The sequence below is a fragment of the Epinephelus moara genome, chromosome 24, assembly GCF_006386435.1.
Source record: "Epinephelus moara isolate mb chromosome 24, YSFRI_EMoa_1.0, whole genome shotgun sequence".
Taxonomy (NCBI): Eukaryota; Metazoa; Chordata; class Actinopteri; order Perciformes; family Serranidae; genus Epinephelus; species Epinephelus moara.
In genome coordinates this window covers 22,951,489-22,975,840 of record NC_065529.1, presented here as the reverse complement: position 1 = coordinate 22,975,840, position 24,352 = coordinate 22,951,489, and the positions used below count along the sequence as shown (strand labels likewise).

The window sequence follows — 24,352 nt, the reverse complement described above, 5'->3', positions numbered from 1 at the left end:
TAAATTAGTCTCAAAACCAGCCACAGCTCAGCCCTGAGCAGAGTGACCATCTGCTATCGACCCATCAACGGACTGCAGTGTTCACAGCTCCACCTTTTAGTACCAGATCTGTGTGCTAGGTACCCCAACAGAGGGGAGACCATAAAGTGGGTCAGGGTACTTAACAGTTTCATGGGTACCATCCAGTGGTGTAGTGGTAGCTGATGAGGTGGGTGTACTGCTAGGTAGATAGGTAGGTTACCGATGAGGAAGTGGGCATACTCTCCTATATATTACAATGGCTTTTTAGCTGATAGGTGGGTATACTGTAACTGGTTAGAAAAAGAAGTGGGTATAACCCCGTATACCTGAGTATACCCTCCGCTACACCACTGGTACCATCCACAACTTTTCTCAGTGGAAACAGAAAAAAAGTGTACCGAACTGAACTGTACCGTACTGCTCAGTGGAAATGAGGCTAAGAGAGAAAATGGGTTCTATGGGTACCCTCAAGTCTCCCCTAAACTTGTGAAGGCTTGTTCCCAGAGAGTGTTTTGATCCTTACAATCAATGTGCTCTTTTAAAACAAAGTGGTATAGCTATCTTTGCAAAGAAAAGGAAAACCAGCCTATTTAAAGAACAATACATTGCCTAAAACATGTACATATAGACAGATACATAACACATTAAAACCGGATTGTTGTGGAACCCAGAGTGCCAGCTGCATTGGTATTAGTCTATGTACATGAGATAATTAGTAATGTTAACTGTAAAATAAGAGACCAAAGTATATCAGTATGTGATTGCTTAACTCTCATATTGACATGGATTTCATCTAGCCTTCAACATACTTCAGCATTAGCAAATTCCTGAAATTCAGTTATGGTTTTTGATGCTGGTGTGCCACCCCGAGATTTTCAGTGGCCCCATCTGGTCACCCCAATGAGACATTTCTGGGGGCAAAACTGGAGACCAGAGATGTACAATGCACAATATTGGCAAATCATCAGTATCAGCAGATTAAGGCTTTAAAATAAAATAATGGCATTGACCCAAAACGAACAATTCTGTGAAATGTGACAGGCCGATAAGATGATGCTTAAATTATGCAACTGTAATCACTCCAAATAAGTCAGATTTGCCATATGGGAACAGGTTTGTTTCAAAGAGAGCATCATCCAAGCTGTTAAAGGAGAATGAATTTCACAGTTTTGTCTGAAAATGTTGCATAAAAATAAATATAGCATGCTTTACATGTAACCTAAGCTACAATTAGGTGTGTGTGTGTATGTGTATGTGTTGGCATCGGCAGTCACCAAAATGAGTTGGCAAATATCGGATATTGGCAAAAAGTCCAATATTGTGCATCCCTGTTTGAGACAGTTAAAATAAATTGTTATGTAAATCACGTCACAATGCTTTATCTAAGTGGGTGTGCTAATATGAGCTGGAAGAATAAGAAAGCAGTGAGTGGAATCTGTAACATATGTGCGTGTGTGTGTGTGTTTTTGTGGGTAAAAAAGTGTGTGCTGGCATTCCAGTTTGTTTATGTGGGTGGGCGACGGAAAGCTGAGAAAGAGTTATCAAGAAATTATGTCTGTGTACGTGTGCTAGTGTTTGTGTGTCAGAGGCACAATGTGTTTATGCGAGCGAGTTGGTGATGCACAAAAGTAAATCATGAGCTCGTTAGTGTATGACATCATAAACAGATATAAAGGAGTCAGACAGGGATGTGAGACTGAGGGGGCCCAGCAGTAGGAGTGTGTGTTTGCAAGTGTGCTCGTGGGTGGGAGGTTAATTTGCTGTCCAATATTAAACAGAAGCTTCGGCTATAAATAAGTCATCGCCGCTCAGTTGAAGCCTCCTCAAGTGAGCCACTCTTTAATATTCCTTACATTCCTCCTTGTTAAGAATTAATAAAGAATAAATGGAAACAGTTCCGCATAGTTTCCACTAACACATAACCCACAAATCCGCACACAAGCTCACATATGCACGCATTATTGGTTTGGCAAGTTGCCCAAGTGCTTCACTGAGGCCTTGATTCGTCATCCTGCCTCATCTGGCCTCTATCAGTTTCTGGTCTGACAGCTTAATCTGTGTCATTCATCCTTTCACATCAAAGAGGCAGCATGCAATCTAAACCTAGCATGCTAGCACACTCGCACACACAGTAGATATGCACATTCACATGTTAACAGACTTTAAACTGTCTCTTTGTGCTTATTAAAAACCCCTCCGTGACATGAGGATCATAGCAAACATTCGCAGTGAGGAAACTGTCTTTTATAAGCTGTCCACACTGATTAGCACGCTCTCACTGATAATAAATTCAAGCAACGGTTCAACTCAAAGTATCTTAAAGAAATGCAGTCCTCTTGGTTTTATTGGACTTGAACCATAGACCTTTGACCCATCACCTTGACCTTTTGACTTCAAACTGTGAAGTGATGGGCTTTAGGGTGAAGTAAGTGATTTTAAAGGGTGCAAGATGGAATTTCTTGGATCTATAGTATATATCCGACAGCAGTACTGTGTACTTTATACAGTAAAAGCAATGAGTCAATCTCCAAACATTCAACAGAATAATTAACTCTGACCTCAGTGCTTGACTCAGGCACACCCTCTTAACCATGGCACTCACTGGTTGCTGTTGTGGCCAGTGGATCTTATGTGACACTATCCACTGGTTGCTGTTGTGGCCAGTGGATAGCGTCACATGAGATCCTACTGTGTGTCATTATTGTCTCCATAACAACAATGCCATAACAAATGGAGACATTTAAATTAGACTGTAATAAACTTGATGATTCCAAAGCCACACACACTTACCGAATAGATGTACTATTTGGGGAAATCATTCAAGCATGAAAGAGCCTAACAGGCACAGACCCAGGGGCCAAAAGCGTCAGGGGGTGTCATTTGTCACTCATATTGATATGTGCCGACCAGGAAGAGACTCGAAATGACCACAAAAGTCCCTTTCCCACTGGACAAAAAACTTATTAACACCCATGAACATCTGGCTTTTGTATTTGATGAGAGAGGTAACAATCAACATTCACTCCCAGGACAAATGACTCTGCAGAAGTCACGGGGAGTCTCGGCCCCAGCTCCGATCAGCTTTGATCAGAAGAAATGGAAATTTGACACCCGTGTGGACGCACTAATTTAAGCCCCTTTGCCAGCGTGATGCAATGACGGGCCACAACAAAATACCATCTGTCTCCATCCAAACAGCGCTTGAATATTGTTGAAAATTTAGTTGGCACCAAGTTTAAGGGAGAGACTAAATAAGAAAGAGATATCAAAAATGTGGTAATCACTGTAACATTTTTACAGTTTACCAACCTGTTCTCCTATCCGTCTGTGACATGAAATGTGACACACCAGACAACAACAACAACAACAACAACAACAACAACAACAACAACAGAAAGGCAGTGTTACTGCAGAGCCTACTGGTAACAGGAAAGGAGTCTCTTACTTTTAAAGGGTTTTCCCACGCTTAAAAAAATCTGCGTACATGCTCTAATTTTGGTGAGAAAAGGGTAAGAGAGGCACAAAAAGACCACAGAGATGCAAAGGAACTGCAAAGACATATCAAATAACTAAAAAAAAAGGGCAAAACAACTACTAAGAGACACAAAATGACCAAAAATGACCTCAGAGAGACACAAAACGACTACAAAGAGATATAAAACCCCAATAAAAGAGGCACTAAATCTTTGTGTCTTGTTCCTATGTAGGAGAGGTAATGGGGCCTTTTGCATATCTGTACCCAGGGGCCCATTGTCTCATAATCCGCCCATGAAATCATGAACTGCCTTGTGAGGCCTAAGCACAGTAAATTCATGTAAGGAAACAGCTAATCCTCTTCATCCCTTACGGAATATATGAGCTGACATGTAGAACACAAAGACCGGGAGAAGACATGGATGGAGTAGGAGATGGAGAGGTGTGGAGTGACACCATGTGCCCAACACGCATGTACGAGCAGCCTGGACAAACACTGAGGATTATAAGGCCGGGAAAGGGGGAGTCCTTGTTCATCTGACCCCGGCTCTCTAACCCCCGGCCCCCGTTAAGCACTGTAAATGAGAGAAAGAGGAGCAATTAGAGAGGCAGTCACAGGGCAGGTAGGAGATCCCTGTGACCTTTCCTGGCTGGTATTTGACCTCTCACAGCCAGGGGGCCATGATGAATAAACATCCTGAACACTGAGAGAATGTATTTGCTGACATGTTTCTCTCCACACTGAGAATGTAACACATGTTGTTATGTGCGGTGTGGATTCTGTTGTTTATCCTCCTCTATATGCTCACGTTCTAAACTAGCACTTTATAGGGTGGGTGGCTCTGCATTCCTTTATCGCAGAAATTACCTTTAATTACAATTCAGTCAATTAAGAGTTGAGTGTGTTCTGCATTTTGAAGGCGAAATGAGCAACCAAACATAGTTTACTTGCACTTGAACCAGCTGCTCTTAAAATGTTTTATGGCTCTGCTGCAAACCTTGACCTCAAACCTCAGTGACGTGAGTTTTGGTGCTTTGGCAGAAATCAGATATCAGACACATACAGTATGAGCTTCTTCCAGAAGCAACCTGATTCTGTCAGTGAAAGCAAAACCACAGCTGGACCACACTGATGATCTGACTCTATGTTTTATCCATTATCCCCTCTCCTTAAACACACAAATGCACACAGGTCCTCTCGTCCTGCAGCCCATGAAAAGATGTGAATCTCATTTCCGTGTGTGAGCCGGAGCTGACTCTAAATCAGAACAAAGCAGCCATAAACTATGTCTGTGCCACTCAAACAACCAGATAACAGCTAATTCCTCATAAATGGCATTACCCTAATCTCCTGTAAAGCTATTCTTAGCATATATACTGCACCACTGGAGTGAGACGAAAGGAGAAACTGTGAGATGCCAGAAGATGGAGAGCCCCTGGGTTTTATTGTGTGGAGGCCTGCCAGACAGTATAGCTGGTTCAAGAGTGAAGGGCAGGGGGACAGAGAGATGAAAGGAAAGACCAGCGAGGGGTGAACAAAGACAAATGTACAGCAGATAGAGATGGAGTGATATATGAGGTGAGAAACTGTGGGAAAAGAGGAATAAATAGGAAGATACATTTAAAATCAACACAGGTGGAAAAATGTCAGTAATAAGGATTGATGGCTGGGACAAAATGATGTGAGTGGCCACTACTGGCTGCTCGTAAACATCATACTATATTTTCTGTCAGCACAAACATTGGCCCTTATGCCACTCCTTAGTAATTCTGTTTTTGTTCTCCATTCTGGTGGAAAGCAGCAGTCTGTAAACAATTTGTATGGCATTAAAGACATTTATGGAAAGCAATCCAATTCTGTGCGTCCATTCCAATTTTCTGAGCCCCCTAGTACTTGAAGCGGAGCCATAAAACTGAAGAGACAGGGTGTTTATTCTTCAGAATGCCAGGGAAGGAAAATACATCAGGCTCAGCAAAGGACTGTGAGATTTCCTGATGTATGTGGTTTAAAAAGAATTCAAAAAAGAATGACTGTCATGTATCAGACCATGTGTTTATGATCCGGAGCTTTAATGAAGAATGGCAGAGTAATCTACCCAGTCAGGCAGACAGATGGGAGAAAGGCCCTTTTCTTGTCCAAGTCATTTGCATGAAACTCCAAGCTGTCAGATTCTTTCGGTGCCACAATGCGCCATCAAGCTGCAAATAACCGCACCGAGGACTATTTTTGTCTCCCTTCTCAGGTTTCCTGCTGGACTTCAAAGAGACCTGTAACTTGGAATTACTGCAGTTGAAAAACAGGAGGGCAGAAGCAGATAAACTAATTTCCTCGCCCAATTACGAGGCCCTGGTTATAGTGGAGGGACCTGGTTTAGCTGGTATGCGCTGTGCGGCTGGTTCACATTAACTGAGTTGACGAGCCCGTGCAAGTCGCAGGTCTGTCCTCCCCTGCGCGGAATCCCAATGGATGAAAGTCGGCCAGAGAGGAGGGAAAAATGTACCTTCTCAGTCCAGGGTAGTCTTGGTTTAGTGTTGTTACAGTCTTCACGGTGTGTGTGTGTGTGTGTGTGTGTGTGTGTGTGTGTGTGTGTGTGAGAGAGAGATGCATGTGTGTGGGCGGGGAGGACCTTGGATAAATAGAGCGCACACTCCTCTTCTGTGCGTAAACGCATAGAGCGCTGGACCTGACTGCGACACAGAGCTCTCAGATTGGCTGTGAATTAATTAAAACAATTACATAAATTAATTAGCATATAAAAGAGCCAATCATTTTCATTTCAATCACTTTTTATTGCGCACAATGGATAATGGAAACATCTGTCAAATGGAAATTAGTAACATTCCCTTATGGACTAACCAATGATCCATCTTTTGCTGCAAAGGGGACGCACAATCTTCCGTCAGTGGGAGCTGTTCCTGAGGATGCTTTGAACTTCATCAAGGATTTCTTCCAATATCAGAAAACAATACTCTTGGATTCATCTTTGCGCATTGCGTAATTGGCAGGGAAATGCGCTTGTTCGCTAAACATAATGTTGGGACCAATCTCTACTGGAAGGCGTTTATCGCACCGTGTATGTTGTGAGCACAGCAGAAGCAAGGATGAGAGGGTTTAGCATGGTTTGGAAAGGTCAACATCAAATGCTGGTGGCGCTCTGCTGGCTGCTGTTGATTGTGACGAGGAGCGGAGCAGGTGAGGACGGTGCGTCACCATCTGTTGTTGTTGATGCTCTTTCTCTGAATCACTTGAGTCATTCTGGCTGAACGATTAGGCAGACTGTTATGTGACACAGCTGCGTTAAATGTCCAAGAAATTGATGACCTGGTGACCACGGTTCTTAAATTGCAGGGGACATTTTATTTGCTTATTTTTTTGCATGTTCTAAAATAAAGTGAAGGCCATCCATACATGTAAATGAATAAATTTGATAGTATAGCTGGTTGTGTCTTGCCATCTGTAACCTGAGAGTAATAAAGCTGTCCAAAGGGGAAAGAGCAGGATTCTGTGTCACATCAGAGCAAGCAGCAGTGGCACAGTGGTCAGGGAAATTAAATATTCATGGCAAACACAACGAAGAGAACTTGGTCCATGATGTCAGAGCTGGAAAGTGCTTGTTCTTTTTTGAATGCCTCTCTGTCACCAGATATACTGCAAAAGCACTGACCTGTGTTATATAATATACTCTGCTATATGATAAGACTCTAACAGACTCTCCATCACCCTTTGTCTCAGTTTCCAGATGTGTGGACCATGCCTGCAGTCCACCCATTGGAAACCTGGCGAGTGGCAGGACCCTCCTCACCCACTCAAGCTGCTGTGAGAACAGCTCCTCCCACCACAGCCCTTGCCCCCATCCTCCTGTGACTCCCCACCCCTGCCCCAAGGACACCCACCCATCTGCTCACATGACCGATGACCCTTTCCTGCATCCAGATACCTGGTGGGCATCAGGTGCAGGGTCCACCACACAGGAGCAGCAGGATGAGATCCGGTTGGACCTGGAAACACAGTTCTGTCTGTCCCACGTTGTTTTGGTGTTCAGGTCACCGCGGCCTGCTGCCATGGTCATCGAGCGCTCAGCTGACTTTGGAAAGACGTGGGAAGCTCTTAAGCTCTTTGCACACAATTGCAGCGCGGAGTTTGGTTTGCCTGATGATTTTACTCAGCCAGGCTCGCTGTGTACATCTCGGTATACCAGTGCTACACCCTGCAGAGGGGGGGAGGTAAGAGAACATAATAATAACTTTATTTATACGGCACCTTTAAAAACAGAGTGCTTTGACAGGCAAAATATAAGACACACTTAGAAGGCACTTGAACAACAGAAAGCTAAACAGTAAGGCCAAACAAAAGCAAGACTACACTGAGTTAAAGTTAAGATAGGGTTAAAACATGAAGACAAAACAAGCAAAAATGTCAATCCAGAACTGAAGAAGCTTCTTGGATGAGAGGCGAAATGTCTCCAAGAAACTCAAGCAAGTCCAGCTGCCTACGATATAGCACTTATGATTATCATGACCTGGATGACTGAGAATCTTCACACACATCATGTCAATAGAACACATACAAATAGAAATAATAAAAGCTATAAAAAAGATGACATCACATAAAAGCAAGTCTAGAAAATTGGGTTTTCAGAGGTGATTTTAAAGAAGTCACAGATTCTGTGATGCTTTATCTCCTCAGGCAGGTTGTTCAAGGTCACATTTAGATTTAAGCCTGAACTTTGTAAAGGACAGAGGGGCCCCACCTGAAATATGCACAAAGATGTACTACGACTAACAATTATTTAAATGTAAATTAATCTGTCAGTTATTTTCTCAATAAATAACTTTGGCCTATAAAATGTCAGAAATGGTGTTTTACAAAGCCCAAGATGTCTTTAAATGTCTTGTTTTGTCCACAACCCAAAGATATTCAGTTTACTGTCACAGAGGAGTGAAGAAACCAGGGAATATTTCCATTTAACGAGCTGCAATCTTAACTACCTAAATAGTTGACAACTAATTGATTAATTGATGGATTGTTGCAGCCCTACATGTAATGTATTATCTTCTAGAGGATCCATAATTTTGATTCGGTGCTGACTAGCTCTCTGTTCCTCCTCCCAGGTCATATTACGGACACTAGACCCCAACAGTGCTAAAGCACTGGATGCTTACAGTCCAGAGGCCCTCGCCCGCCTCACCCTCACTAACCTCCGCATCAGACTGCTAAAACCTCAGAGCTGTCCGGCACCTCCAAATCCCCCTGCAGAATGGACAAGCCACACAGCCTCAGCTCTGACTTCCTTATCCACCGCAGAAAGCCCAGACTCAGCACCTTATGCTATTTATACTTTACTAGCCAGAGGGACGTGCCTGTGCCATGGACATGCTGAGTATTGTGTACCACACAACAACAGCCAAGACACTAGACAGGACAGCAACATGGTGAGTGGCTTTTCCTGTATGTTGGCCTGTGTTCTATTACAGTCTTGTATAACACACATGTCAGGATGTTAGGTCCAGATGTTAAATGTACTTGCTGATGGAAAAATCGCCAGTTAAAGAGATTTAAATAGCTCGATTTACTCTTTACACCACCTGCCTGGATGTATTTTATAGCTGACTCCAGACAGCAGGTGTCTAACGTCTGCTCGTGTAGGTGAGGTAACTGAGCAGCTCCAGATGTGTTTTCCAGGTGTCCGGTAGGTGCCTGTGTACTCACCACACAGCGGGGGATCACTGTGAGAAGTGTGCTCTGCTCTACAATGATCGTCCCTGGAGACCTGCCAACAGCAGCAGCGGGGAGTCCAACCCGTGCCAGAGTAAGTGACCACCAGCAGGACTGCACGACGCTCATCTTACTGACAGAGACAAAGCCAGAGATGAAGGGGAGATTTGCAGTATATAAAATACTTTTTAAGGCTCTATATAGCCGAGTTTTAAATACATAATCAAGGCCCAAAGCATACAAACAAAAACATATTAAAGCAGCTTTTTAAGACCTATTCAGAAATTTCCTCATACTGCTGGTCACATGAAGTCAGTGCACACTTGGCTCTAAGTTGTCTGGGTGCTTGGACCCTGGTTCTCCTTACAGGTCTATACTCTTTAAATTTTGTTCTGTATGTCAGCACAGGTTGCAAATCATTTTGACAACAAAAATCTAACACAGACTTTGCCCATTACCCATGATCCCTGTTTGCTTTCTCTCTCCTCTCCATCCTGATGTCCTCACATTGTCTCTCTCTCATCTCTCTGATCGCTGTGACTTCAGAGTGCCAGTGCCACGGTCACGCAGATAGCTGTCACTTCTCTCAGCGGGCATGGCTTTCTTCCGGCGGTACCAGTGGGGGCGTTTGTGATGACTGCAGACACAACACTGTCGGGCGCAGGTGCCAGCGCTGTCGCCACGGCTACCACCGCCACCCATCCCTGCCACTCAACTCCCCCCATGCCTGCACACGTAAGGGACTCAGAGCTGGCGTGAGATTGGCTCATGTGTTTTCAACCCATCAGAAAAGCAAAGTAAAAGGAGGTTTAATGACTGATTTGATCTAAGTGGAATAATTTGAAGTCAGGGAGGGTTGTGGGAAAAATGAAAAAGAACCATAATACAGCTCCATCTGCTGGAACATGTTTGTAAATTCATAATTTGACACCAAATGTTTCAGCAGCGTACACAACTGTATTTGTGTCTCTGCTTCTCAGGCTGCTGGTGTGATCCACAGGGCTCTTTGCCTCCTCGTGCTGGAGAGGAGGGACACTGGTGCCACCCTAGAAGCGGGCAGTGCCACTGCAAGCCTGGTGTGGGCGGCACAAGCTGCAGCCACTGCCTGCCTGGCTATTGGGGTTTTGGAGAGGAGGGCTGTAAACCCTGTGTCTGCCCTCACAGCTGTGATCCAACCACTGGGCAGTGTCTAAGCAGGTATACACTTCACTCATGACCACATTCTTTACACATTTACACAGAAGCTAAAATTGATTGTTAACAGTGATCTCTCAATTCCACTTTTGCAGCTACTCAAATAATCAAGTGTTCAATGTGCCCATTGGTGGAAAAATCCCTGATCTGGATCACATGTTCACAATAGAAGAAGATGTACAGTGGTCGAAGGAGCTTGCAGTCTCTGCTCTGCATTACACTGGTGAGTGTTGTAACAACTTACTGATGTGTTTCTAATTAAAGAGTAACATCACTAAAAGTGTTTGTTTTTGCCACTGACAGTCTCAAATTGTTATTCTAAGTGTCTGACAACATTATGGAAAGCATCCTTACAAAGACAGACCTTTTGTTTAAAAGTAAGTAATCCTTTTTGTTTAACCAGAAACCGCCCTGTAATTGCTATCGCCAAACAGACCAGACTCCATTTAAATAAACAGTAATTTTAGCGTGTATAAAGCCAGTATCGTTTCACATCTAACTGAGTGAATTAAGGGTTTATTTTAACCAAACCAGAGTTGGTGATTGTTGGCACAGTGGGAAGACAAACCAAGATGGTTTTGTTAGTTTTGTTTTGTTCCTTTCAGCATTGACTGATGTGTGTTTTATGATGTTAAAATTACTGTTTATTTAAATGGAGTGTGGTGAGTTTGGTGATAGCAATTGTTGGCCTGTTTCTAGTTAAATGAAATGGATCTTACTCTTTAGCAAAAAGCATGACCTCTGTAGGGATCCTTTCCACAATGTTGTCAGATATTTATAATAACAATCTGAACAATCTGTCAGTGGCAAAAACCTTTAACTGTGATGTTCATCTGCATTGTAAGACTTAAAATTGTGGGATGATAGTGTTTCATATTGTGTAATTATGGAAATAAAAGTGGATTGGAGCATAACTGAATGTCTGCACACAGGAAAGTGTAGCTGTAAGGAGAGAAAGCTGAGAAGTGCGTCTGACCTCTGTAAGGCCAAACATGATTATGGTAAGAAATAATGTGCAATTTTCACTTGTTTAAAATTGGTTTGATAAACTGAGATCTACTATACTTGCTTTGAAATGTCTCCTTATGTTTTTTCTGTGTGGTCCATGACAGTGATCAAAGCCAGTGTGCTGTCTGCTCATGACAAAGGCAGTCACGCAGAAGTGCAGGTCAAAGTTCGCAAGGTCCTTCAATCAGGCCAAGTGGCGCTCTCCCTGGGGACCATCAGCATCTATCCTCTGTCCTGGACCAGCCGTGGCTGCACCTGTCCTATCCTTAACCCAGGTAAGATAAGGCCCAAACATGACAAAGAAAAGGAATATGTGATGTACGTTAAACACAGGAATATTCAGTTCATGGTTTTATTTAAGAGACTTTTATCATGAAAAGATGAGTATTCAAGAGGACCAAAGAGATGATTTGTTTTTAGATTGAATGAAATAATGTCTTACCCTTCTCATCAGGTATGGAGTACCTGCTGGCAGGCCCAGAGGAGGCCAGGACAGGCCGTCTGCTGGTTACCATGCAGAGTGTGGTGGTCCCATGGACACCCCGACTTGGTCTTCTTGTATCAGAGGGCCTGAGGAATGGATGTCCATGAACCATATGATCCAAGAAAAGGCGGGGCAGACTTTAGAGGATTTCACAAGGCAGTTTGAGTCAGTGGACAATTCAGAAAGGGGACTGAGAAATCACCGGACAACATGCCCTGTCACCAGGAAGAAATGATCCACGAGTCAAACTCATCATCAGTCTGGGTCACAATATTGAAGGAAGGTACTCACAATGTGTGAGCGCTCGACACAAAATAAAGACTGAAATAAATACCTGGATGTGTTACGATCTGAGTGAAGAAATCTCTGATTCAATGTTTTATCTCCTCTTTCGGTTGTACAAAAGATTACGGTAGCCGTAGCTATATAAAATTATGCTATGGGCAAAACTTTTGAATTTTAGCTCTCTGAATGTCCGACTGGGTTTCCTAAAGTCCCATTTTGCTTATTGTTACTTCACCGGGATGTTTGAGTTTCACTATGCCGAGTTATATGGAAATTTAAACTTCCAGGGTCCAAACACTGAGAACGGACCTTTTTTTAGTGAAGTGAGAGACATCTTGTGTACAGCAGTTAAAACTTTGAGGCACAAAAAATTGAATATTTGTAGATTTGGGATTTTTCCACAAGGGAAAAGGAGTAGATATAATTTTGAACATATTTAATTTTTGAGGTAACTGAACTGTTTTGTGGACACAAAAAGACAACTTATTACACCTAGCAGAGCGTTTTTGTGTCATAAAACATATCTCAAAGGGTTTTTTTAAATAATAAAAATCAAAAAAATAATATAACTTTTCTTATGGCTAGTAAATATAACACATCTTGAAAGCTCAACCTGTATAATTCAGATTGAATGAAATGCTATGAAACTATAATGTTACCAACACAAAGGCAATGTAATGAGATAAGTGAAGAATGTAAAATATGCCAGTGTGGTTCTGACATGATACACACGGTTGCACGTTTATCTTCTCAACCTGTAAATCTTCTCAGCAGTCTCAGTGAGAAAAAGCTCACGTCCACACCCACGAGTTTGAACATGCAAAAAAGAAAATCGTTGTGTGGTTTTGTGTTTGACTTTAAAGGAACAAAAAAAAAGATGTAATTTAAACTGTTCAATGATTATTTTAATTTGGACACATTTGAGACAAACCCATCAAGTCTTTTAAGGCCTGAATGTCACTGAATGGTGATCACAGCATCCAAGTGGAGACTCTCTACACAGTGTAAAGACAATGAAACATTTATGCAGTGACAGTTAAAGGTGACACACCACTTTGGTCTAGGCCAGATACAGTGTCAATTAAACATGATGACCACTGTTCATACAGCACCGGATGTAGATAGAGATGGAGACCGTGACATTTCTACAAGATGTCGACAAACAGCTAAAAACATCTCTTGATGTAATGTTTACTGAACAGAAGCTGTAACCATTAGGACTGGGTATCATTTAGAAAATTACTGTACCCATACCAGTACCTTTAAAGTTATACCGATACCACTAGAGCACCTCATTCGACTGTCAAATACACCGCACTCGACTTCACCACACCACAGACTGTATAGGTTGTAGCTGCTGTGGTAGTGGGCCAATCACACATTGCATTAAATTGAAGAACTCTTGCAGTGATTCGTTGTGATCAACACTACACAAATAGTCATTTTTCCCTGATCTGGGTTCAAAAAATATCGAGTGCAGGTATCATTTGACTGGAGAAGTTTCAATAGTACTTGGTACTGTGTTATTTTGGTCACTAGCTTACAAGTATCTCGTACTGATACCCAGCCCCACAGTAACCTTGGTTTCTTACCAGTTACCTTTGTTTGGTCTCTCAAGTGATGAAAGCAAAAGGGATGAAACTGTTAAATTGCTCAAATCAATAAATCTACTGATTACTGCTTAGATTTCTGTCACATTGATTAGTAATAAATCAGTGCTAAGTGGTATTCCTGACCAGCCGACATTAACAGAGACAACACGCATAATGAAGCTCTTCTGATTGAGAACACGCAAATTAAATTTCTATTGCATATACAGTGAGTCTTTCAGCCAATGTCCCTGCAGCGAGTGGCTCAGCCTGCTGTCATCAAATCATATTATTCAATGATTTTCTGAGTGCTCAGCAAACAAAGCAGCCTATATGTCTGTACATACGCTACGTTTCTCAGCATTCACAAAGTCCTGCTCTGATGTAAATATCGCCTGTGAGTGTCAGAGCTGTGTCAGTGAGCTCCTCTCTGCAGGCTTAGACAGGAGGAGAGACCGAACACAGCTCCTCATGGAGAGTCAGTTATGCTGGGCAGTGCTTGCACACAGAGAAGCCTGAATGACAACTGATGGACCTTAGCTGGCAGTCTGGTTGTCTGTCGGCGCCGTGCTGTCAGACGAGGCAGCAGACTCGGATGTTGAAGTGGCAGCGGTAGAGTCAGTTTCAGGAGGTGAGGCAGAGCCCTCAGGCGGGGCGGTGGAGACAGATCCAGAGCCGGACTCTGCTTGGGAGGAGCTTTCTTTATCCTCCTCCTGAGGATAGAGCTCAGGGTACCTCTGCATGCACTCCTGCATGCCGCGGAACTGGTCGATGCACTCGGAGCCCTTCACCTCTTCCTTACTGTAGTGGAAGCAGGAAAATGCATCCTTGAACTGAGAGCCGCACGGTCCACTGGCCATGCCGCCCAGACACGGGCAGTTCCAGTTGATGTCACCATTTGGGAGGATCAGACCTAAAGAAACAGAGAAGCAGCAAAAACCAAAGTTAGTAGAAAACCGTTATGAGGTAAGACATGTTTGGAGGTCAGGTCCACTAGAGTGACTCACCCTGCTCCTCATAAGGATCATTGGGGTCATCTGCAATGAGCTCAGCATTGCTGGGTGCCTCATGGTCCTCCTTGGTCACAAAGATGATGCGATCTTTACCTATAAGACAAAAACACAAACAACATCACAGGTTAACATAAAGAAAAAACCTGGAGGAGTAAAGCTGTACTGTGTGGTTGATGGCGACTCTTAAAGGACCAGTATGCCACCATCTTTGACTTGAGTTAACCTGCTGTGCCGTTTGGTAGCCCTGACAGTAACGTCACACCACCAGGATCAGACATGACGTTTCACTCAGTTTGTAACTTACGTATGAACTGACGACAGCGACCTGTGCATCACGTCATTACAAAGCCAGCCCCTATTATAAACCTCACTGTACTGTTGCCGGAGCCTTACTCGCAGCTAGCCACGAAGCTAACCTGCTGTGATCTGCGGTAAGTCGACGCTGTGTCTGGAAAGTTAGCCTAGCATGGTGGCTCGCTCGGTGACATTGCCCCGCCGCTGAGTGTAAATGAATGAAAGGAGAGTGTAGTTACCCTCCTGCCTGCAGTACGACATGTCTGCCGCTGTTCGAGTCCGTCGAGTCTCGCCGTCTGTGGTAAGAGATGACCGGTGTGACAGGAATTACTTAACAACTGCAGGGATCTCATTTGACAAGCCACCCGGCGTCCGACAGCCTCTGACCTGGGTCACATGTCGGCGCACGATAATGACGTCACCCGGTCTTTTTGAAAAGATACATAAATTAATAAATAAATATAACCCCAAAAAATATAAAAAATATTTAAAATTATTAATTTGAATAATATATAAATATAATAACAAACAAAGAAACAAATAAAAAGTCAAGCTTTTACAAAATTACGCATTTTCCTCCCAATCCTCTTCCCCCCTTTTTTGTATGCTTGTAAGCCCTGCTAATTCTTTTTCTTTCTTTCTTTTTTTAAATTTCTTTATAGATATAATAATAAAAAAAAATCAAGTTGTTGGAAAATTATGCAATTTTTTGGGCTGTTTGTTTGTTTACTTTGATGTCATTGTCTTGAAATAGGCCTAATGTTATTCATACTCTTCACATACACTTGTCATCTCTACATGGACTTTTCTACATGTTTTGTCATTAATGATTTTTTTGTACATGCTCATTTTGTCAATAAAAACAAAAGGGTATACCTTAAAAATGTTGCATCAAATCTATCCAGCAAAAAAGAAGACACTGGAGAGATTTAGGATAGATGTTGAATATTCTTGTAGCCCACTTTATGTCATTTGTTTTATTCCCGTATGTGTACCGGAATATTTTGGGTGGATGTTCAACATTATTTAAGATGGAAAAGTGGACAGACAATTCAATTGTAGGACAGAGATATTTTGCTGTAATTTAAAGGTAATGAAGTGGGAAAATGTAATTCTATTATTGATATATAAAATTCCACATTCACAAGAAGAGACTACAACTGGATTTTGGACTTTTATATCAGGAACTACAGCACTATGGGACCACAAAAAGTGGCCTCAACGGACAGTTTTGTGTGTACATGTTAATGCACCGTTGTTTCTTAAATAGAGAAATCAGTAAATAAATATTAAAATAAATAAGCAGAAGAAAATGACTACAAGACATTTATAGATATTCCTAGATTATTTTTTATAAAAGTAAAATCAAAATAGGTAGTGAATCATTTTAAATAATCTGAATTTGCAAATAAATGTAACAATAATCTGCCATTTTTATTTTAACTTATCAAGTTTCCTTCTGTTTTCAGCTCTGTTGCAGTCACATCACCTTGTGAGTCATGATAAACCCCTTGAAATGATCTCTGTACCACTCTCGACCAAAGCAATCAGAGGACAGTTTTTTGTTTTTGTCTGCTCCATCCCTGAGGAGGTGATTAATTTCTGCCTCACTGGTGTGCATGACAAACTACAGATAATAACCAAGCTCACACGTCCTACAGTCTCAGAGCTGCAAGGCCCCAGTTTTTCACATAAAGAGCTAGCAGATGGAAAAGTTAACTTGGGGACAAAATGGTTAACGACAAAGCATAAATATCCGTCAGCGCACTGCCTCTTAACTTATGTTTGGTGACATTCAATCTGCAGATTATAGGATATATAGAAATATTTAATAGTCATAGGTGACTGGACTTCTGATTGGTCATGAAGTGATTTCTATTCTATCCTTGTTTCATTGTCACAATAAAGCTCTATTACGCAACATCTGATGTAATGAGAGAAGACCCACACACATACAGTGGGGCAAAAAAGTATTTAGTCAGCCACTGATTTTGCAAGTTCTCCTACTTAGAAAGATGAGAGAGGTCTGTAATTTTCATCAGAGGTACACTTCAACTATGAGAGANCCCACTGTACAGTTACAACAGCAAAATCTCCCCTTATATTTATATTTTACTCTTTACTATGGGATGTAAGCTCATTTTAAACCTCACACAGTGACCTCTAGTGGAAGGTAAGTCATTAAAAGCACACAAACTGAATTAAACTACAATCAAGTTATAGATCAAAGCTTGTTGGACATAAACTTGTCTCAACTCTAGAGGCTATTATCAAACTGACAGCCTTAGGAAGTTCATAACTATGTCAAAGCTTGTTGCTGGAAGTTCGTCTTATTGCCCTTTAGCAGAGGCAGGTGGACAAAAAACATATTTTCAGCCCTGTCCTTTGGTGCCAAATCCAGCTGTAACTTTTTAATAATGTGCCCTAAGACACTCAGTTGCTATGCTATGATGTTATTCTTCATAATTTGACCCACAAATACTATCCTGTAGTGGTCACAGAACATGCAAGGACACAAGTAGACAATAGGAATCAAAACACAATGTCAAGTTTGTTGGAAAAAAAAATCCTGTTTTTTTTTTTAATAACACAATTATGTCTGTTACATAAAGTAAAAACCAAAATGAAACCCCCTTTCGTCCCTATCAAACCCACCCTCATCCCGACCATCTCGGCAGTATTTTGTGCAGCGATTCAGTCTGGGAATAAAAGAGCATGATGACACACAGACAAACACTTTCCTTTGAGGACCCAGAGACAGAGGACAAACGCTGTGCCCTACATAAGACCAGAGTGAATATAAACATAGTCCATCATTTAAAATATCAAAATAAAGGTAAATAAAAACCACCAACAGCTTGTCTGAGATTACCAGAAACCTTATCAGGAGTACAAGCATTTTTTATTCATACTTTTCACATCCTTACCATAGGCCCCCAGAAACCTCAAGTGTGATTGCTACCTGTGATGAACATGACATGGCTTTCTTTCAGCTCCCCCAAAATGTCCAGGCAGTGCTTCCAGCTCAAAATAAGCACTAACACATTGTCGCTGTCTTAGTGTTCCTTGAACATGCTGCAATGAACAATGCCTGAGGTAAGTCAGAGACAGCACCCCACACGTGTGTGCTTTTAGGCATTCTTCAGCTGATGAGACAGTCAGTGGGGACTTAGGCAGCCTGCAGAGAGATGGGTAAAAGCTATTGGAGGTAAAGGACTGATGACACACAATACTATGCTCAGCGCTGGGAGTAACCGAAACGGTTTTCTCAGCATTGTCATGCTAGAGAGGTAATGGTGGAAAACACAGGCGGTGGAGAAAATTACCTATCCCAGCTGCAAAATGTAGTGATTGTGCGAATTGCAAAAAAAATGCAAAATAAAAAACATGATGGGGGGATGAATGCTTTGCGTCTGATGTGTGTCAGAAGGTTGGTATTTTCTAGAAGAGCAGCGCTCCCATGCTGCCGACTTCACTCTGCTCCTTTACAAAGATTTCAAAGTACTGGTAGATGATGGTCACAGCCAAGAGAATTCCTGTCCCCGAACCGATGGCACCCAGGAAGTCAGCCATGACGGACAGCCCTCCTATGCAGAGGCCACCGAAGGCAGCAGCTGTGGGGATGTACCTGTGAATTGTAAATCCATTATTAATACATAAATATTCTGAAGAACAACTTTCCATATGCTGCAAGTAACAAACATGAATCCTGTTTGCAAGTTTGCTTTGTACCTGTTAAGCTCATGCACCATAGAGGTCTCCCTATGTCCCCTCATTACCATCTGTTGCTCCTTCAGCTGCTTCGCCACCTGACACACAAAGTGATATACCTGGGTTAATTTCATGTGGGACTGACACAAAGCAAGTGGAAAATGCTTGCATAAACACAGACTTACATCTTTGGCAGAGGATCCTGAAACCTCAATCCAGGTCTTGGAGAAGAAGGCGCAGGAGCCAAGCATGAAGACAATGTAGATAACAGCATGAACCGGGTCGTCCAGGACAGAACCAAACGACTCTGGAGGTGACAGGTAGTAGCAGAGACCGCCCACTGGGTAGGCCCGAGCTGGTCCACCAGTCGAGGTGTCCTAAAAAGAAAAAGATTTTGTAAGTCAGATGCTGCATTTCTTTGACTAACTAAGACCCCATCTACATGTGCACAGATATGTTTGAAAACAGATATTTTCCCCCATGTTTTGGCCTCTTGTCCACACAAACGGAGTTTTAGGCCCTTAAAACCGAGAATTTTAAAATGCTTTCTAAGGTGCAGAGTTTTCAAAACTGCAGTTGCTTTCAAGGGCAGCTCATTCAGTGGCAAAAACAGTGGAGGAAAGAAGAGCAAAGGGGCAGACGTTACTTCTCTCTGCAGCCCTCTGTTAAAAAGGAGAGATAGATAATTAATTCTGGAAGAAGGGATGATGTTGTTCTAACTTGGCTGAGACCGGGTCACTGTGGTTCAGACAGCTATTTGAAAGTCATAGGCAAGCATCCAAATGGTCTGTGTCAGTGTGGAGAGTTAGAAACAGTCAAACACCTAATGTTCTCTTGTAACAAATACAGAAGTGAAAGGCAACAGTTATTTGGGGAACTGTCAGATCTGGGTCCTTTGGCTTTGTCTTTCAAATCTATTTCTGTTTACGAAGCGGTATTTGAACTTATTGGAGAGAACAGTGGTGCAGTGGTTAGCACTAGCGCATTGCAGCAAGAGTGTGTGCAGAGTTCGCATGTTCTCCCTGTGTCAGCATGGGTTTTCTCAAGGTTCTCCGGCTTCCTCCCACAGTCCAAAGAGTATAGGTTAACTGAGGACTTTAAATTGCCTGTAGGTGTGAATGTAAGCATGAATGGTTGTCTGTCTCTGTGTGTCAGCCCTATGATAGTCTGGCGACCTGTCCAGTGTGTACCCTGCCTCTCACCCAATGACATCTGTGATAGGCTTCAGCAGGATAAGTTGTTACAGATAATGAATGAATGAGAAGCTCTGTATCCATATGGACATTTAAAACAGAGCGTTTAGGAAATGATGACATCATCTCCTCAATCCGTGCACATCAACTGTTGCTTTGTGTAATTAGCATGCACCAGAAACAATAACAACAATAGCAAACGTTTTGTCAGCAATGCTTGGTCTAATGACTTCTTCATTGCTGCACCATTTCAAGGATGAACAAAGCCACCTGTGGCACCAAATGTTATTTGGTCCACCTCAGCATCCGTGGTTTAAAGTCTGTCAGAAAAGACATCTTTGGATCAGACCTGGTTGAACCAGCAGATGTTGGGACAATTTCAAGAGAGATATTCAGGGTCCCCACACATTTTTGTGGACTAAATTTCGAAACTTTTCCATGACATTTCAAGGACCCATAATATATTGTTTTTTTCTTGCCCAACTTGCCCAAAGTTTTTGAACATATCACACTCAAACTCTATTCAAATATAATTCACCTAGCTCACATAGATGATGAGAGTAATGGGGAGAAAATGAAGAAACATACATGATGGTAAACAAAACATTGGCGATATTGACGCATATTAGAGCTATGTTATGTCAGCTACATAAGAAAAATTCCATGACTTTTCCAGGTCTTTCATGACCGTGGAAACCCTGGATATTGTTGTCAATGAGGAGTGGAAAGAAAACGTTCACATGTCCAGGGCATCACTTGTATCTTTGAGTGAGATTCCTCATCCTTAAATTGAAGGGGAATAAACAGTGTCGACATCTTCACTAGGTGTTTTAAAAAGGTTACGTTAGCCTGTATACTTAACAATCAGTGCGACAAGTAGAGACTGTGGAAGACAGCTATCATTGGCAAGTGTTTGAAGTCATTTTTGTGTTCAAAAATATCTGTATATGTGTAGACAGGGCCTAATACACAAGAGATGGCGCCTGACTGTACCCTCTTCAGGCAAATCAAGATTCCTTGATACAGTGTTCTGATCTCTAAACATGTTCCAAGGACTGAGACTTGATGTGCTGGAGGTCAAGCATCCATTATATATACTTACAGACCAGGTTCCCAGGAGGTTGACGAGGAAGTTTCCACTGAAACGCGTTGAGAGCATCTGAGATATTACGTAGAGATTGGAGACCAGGGCAGACTGCAGGATGATGGGGATGTTGGACGTGTAGAACAGTTTGATGGGGTAGGTGTTGTACTGACCACGGTAGCGTGCTGACTTGATGGGCAGGTCCACCCTGAAGCCCTGGTGATGTAACAAAGTGTGGCAATCAGTAAGCAGATATTTGTTTCAAAACATGTCGTCCTTCAGTGCAATAAAAGCATGTAAGACACTAGAATGTCTTAAGTTGCTGTTGCAAGCTCACCTGGAAGTATATTACCACTGCAAACACGAAGACGGTGGCGATGAGGTTCATGAGGTTAGGCAGGTTTTGTCTGTAGAAGGCCTCTCTCAGGGCACGCACCTTGTCTGTGCGGGTGGCCAGGAGATGAAAGAGAGCAATGATGGCTCCCTCAAACTCAGTACCTGGGTAAACAACGGGAGTCACAGGGTTAGCCATTACAATACACATAAAGATTTATCTCCTTTTTCATCAGTCAGCTTTAAAAATGTGTACGTCCCCAGTGCCCATACCTCTGCCCGTGTTGACAGTGGTGGGGCTGAATGCCTTCCACACGATCGTCTCACAGATGTTAGTTGCAATGAAGAGAGAGATACCCGAGCCCAGACCATAGCCCTTCTGGAGCAGCTCATCCAGCAGCAAGACAATAAGACCTGCAACAAAGAGCTGAAGAAATGGACAGGAGGTTTGTAAAGATCCGATTCAAGCAGACCAAAAGCTGTTTGAAATAGCTGTGTACAACAAACACTAATGACAGTCCAAATGAACCTGTCAGCATTTGAATTTTCTGATTTTTGCCTATCTCACGAAGGGAGATGATTAGAATCTCATCTTTATTGTCTGCTTGCCACAAGAAAATAATGTCTAACATGGTTTATATTCATTCTCTAAGTGCTTCACACATTTAAACCAGGTTGACTGACTGCTATAAAGAATGTGAGTTAAATATTTTGACTGACAAATGTTATTTTAGCAGGAGATTAATGTTTTTTCTATTGTTAATAAAATCCTGAATGAAAGAAAGAAGAAACTATTTCAGACAGAGAGCCTACACCTTGGAAATATACTGTCTCTGCTTCTACATCCACACATTTCCACATATTATGCTGGACAGCAGCACAGAGAGTTGTTATTAACCTGGATGATGATGAGCAAGCATATCCCAGCACCCATCTCTGAAGGGTCTCCATACATGCCAGTCATAACATATACAATGGCCTGTCCAATGGTGATGATCATTCCAAACACTGCAGAGAGACAGAGAAAAATGATTTGCAATTGGCAGTCTTGCAGGGACAGCTACTACTGATGTTACTGAACAGTGTATTGTGTCTGCTATCTTCAAGGCAAATAAAAAACCTTCATGTTTTCAAAAGGTACTTGACAGGCTCTAAAGATAGCATATGCAGCAAGTAGTAGACATACATTTCTGAGCTCCGTTGAAGAGAGCTCTGTCCTTGGGAGTGTCTCCCACCTCAATGATCTTGGCACCAGCCAGCAGCTGCATAATAAGGCCTGAGGTGACAATGGGTGAGATACCCAGCTCCATCAGAGTACCTGGAGGTGAACAGCATTAGTGTCACTTTAAGTCTCAGTTAGTACAACAAAAGCAGCAGCATCAGAAACAAAGCACACGGGCCTACATCTGTTGACCTTTGACTCATCACATCTGATAACAAGATTATGTCAGGTCTGATAACAACACTGAAATTAGATTATTTCTACTTGTTGGAGCTGCACAGGACACAAAGAACCATATGATTAACTCTGTTTAACAAATACAACTCAAGCACCTCTGTTGGAAGCCAAGATTACTCTCATCCAGTAGAAGGGATCTGCTGAATCTGAAGACATGATGCCGAAGAGAGGAATCTGAATCAAGAAAAAAGATATAAAACACTGTCACAAACCACTATCACCACTAAATAAACAGCAGGTTGGTTGACATCAACAGATACTAACCTGGCAGCACACCAGAAAGATGAATAGCGTGATGGCGGTCCATAGTACTTTTTCCCTAAACTGAATCTGTGAGGATTAAAAAAAGGAGCAGAAGTCAGTCATATCCACTCATACATGCACAGTGCGGACATAATGCAACTGATGTTAAAAATGACCTAAACATACCTTTCTTTCTGGTTTCTGAATTTCTGGCAAGACCGCACAGAACGGCTTGATGACCTCCAAAAATTTAACTGCAGAAAGACATTAGCAGGTTAAAACACATAAGAGACACTGCATTGACACCACATTTATTCGAGTCATCTTGAGTTGATGCAGATCTTCTTAAACAAGGTTACTGTAGATGCTACGTCAGCACTACCAACAGGCTAAACAGCTGCCAGCGGTCAACTGGCCAGTGCAGCAACAAGCTGTATTATCTCAGCAATATCTTTGCAGAGACCAAAAAATAAATAAATAAATAAGCTTGAGCAAGGTTGACAGTAACTTGTATCTGGTGTGTAATGCTGGTCATTTAGCAGCGCCTGGCTGCTGAGTGTTTCCTCTTGTGGCTGATCAGCTGTGTCAATCACTGAAATTGACTTTGACAGCAGGCGATTTAACACATGCCACTGAATTATCCTCTGATACTCCACTAGTCAATTTGACATTGCAAACCTTTCAACATGCTCATTTAAAAAAGGAGAAGAAGCCAGTATCAGCTTGTCTTTACAGTAAACCACCCTGGTTACACAGCACAGACAGCTAGCATGATGCTAACTAGCTACAATCACAAAACGAGTGTGCAGTGAATCACAAAAAGAGGAAGCACCGATTTTAAAGACGAAGGCAAGATGTCAGAAACTGGCTCCGACTGTCAACTGTCAGCGAGACATAATTTAATTAAAATAAACGCTAGCTCCAGTTGTAAGCTAGCTGCAACTTGCCACCTAGCGTTAACCTATCCAAGGTTAGCCATAGCCAATTAGCTTGCCGACGGACGCTTTATATCCGCTATTGTTGAAGATAAAAAAAGACAGCAGGTCTATTCCACCACCCTGAACACGTGTATACAAGAGAAGAATGTCACGTACTCCCCATGGTGTCCTTAGGCCGACTCCTGCCGTGTTACTGGTACCAGTTTGAGTGCTCAGCGGAGTCAGTGTGGCTCCATCCAGCCGCTCCGTAAGAAAAGAGAGAGCAGTAGAGACACGTCACCAGACAAGCCGCTAACACACGTCACTACTCTGA

At 42.4% G+C, this 24,352-nt stretch overlaps 3 protein-coding genes across 4 annotated transcripts; 1 reads left to right on the top strand and 2 right to left on the bottom strand.

Annotated features, from left to right (window-relative positions):
* Positions 1-6,140: 6,140 nt before the first annotated feature.
* Positions 6,141-12,922, top strand: si:dkey-202e22.2 (netrin-4). Of its 2 annotated transcripts, none has more exons than XM_050038742.1 (10): positions 6,141-6,688; positions 7,229-7,719; positions 8,608-8,928; positions 9,179-9,305; positions 9,758-9,946; positions 10,192-10,408; positions 10,501-10,628; positions 11,338-11,406; positions 11,518-11,688; positions 11,868-12,922. In XM_050038742.1, exons 1-10 carry the CDS (start codon positions 6,598-6,600, stop codon positions 12,002-12,004), a joined length of 1,941 nt encoding a protein of 646 aa, XP_049894699.1. In that variant the 5' UTR covers positions 6,141-6,597; the 3' UTR covers positions 12,005-12,922. The 2 variants fall into 2 exon arrangements, with proteins under 2 accessions (XP_049894699.1, XP_049894698.1); XM_050038741.1 differs by having other exon boundaries at positions 6,141-6,697.
* A 143-nt stretch (positions 12,923-13,065) lies between these two features.
* chchd4a (coiled-coil-helix-coiled-coil-helix domain containing 4a) lies at positions 13,066-15,499 on the bottom strand. The gene is made up of 3 exons (XM_050038743.1): positions 15,318-15,499; positions 14,779-14,877; positions 13,066-14,684 (listed from the first exon to the last, which is right to left on the bottom strand). Exons 1-3 carry the CDS (start codon positions 15,337-15,339, stop codon positions 14,308-14,310), a joined length of 498 nt encoding a protein of 165 aa, XP_049894700.1. The 5' UTR covers positions 15,340-15,499; the 3' UTR covers positions 13,066-14,307.
* Positions 15,500-17,628: 2,129 nt separating this feature from the next.
* Positions 17,629-24,352, bottom strand: LOC126385847 (protein transport protein Sec61 subunit alpha-like 1). The gene is made up of 12 exons (XM_050037866.1): positions 24,196-24,352; positions 23,288-23,355; positions 23,123-23,188; positions 22,954-23,032; positions 22,586-22,717; positions 22,298-22,407; positions 21,673-21,826; positions 21,404-21,564; positions 21,085-21,282; positions 18,975-19,166; positions 18,811-18,887; positions 17,629-18,706 (listed from the first exon to the last, which is right to left on the bottom strand). The coding sequence occupies exons 1-12, from the start codon at positions 24,200-24,202 to the stop codon at positions 18,520-18,522; spliced, it is 1,431 nt and encodes a 476-aa protein (XP_049893823.1). The 5' UTR covers positions 24,203-24,352; the 3' UTR covers positions 17,629-18,519.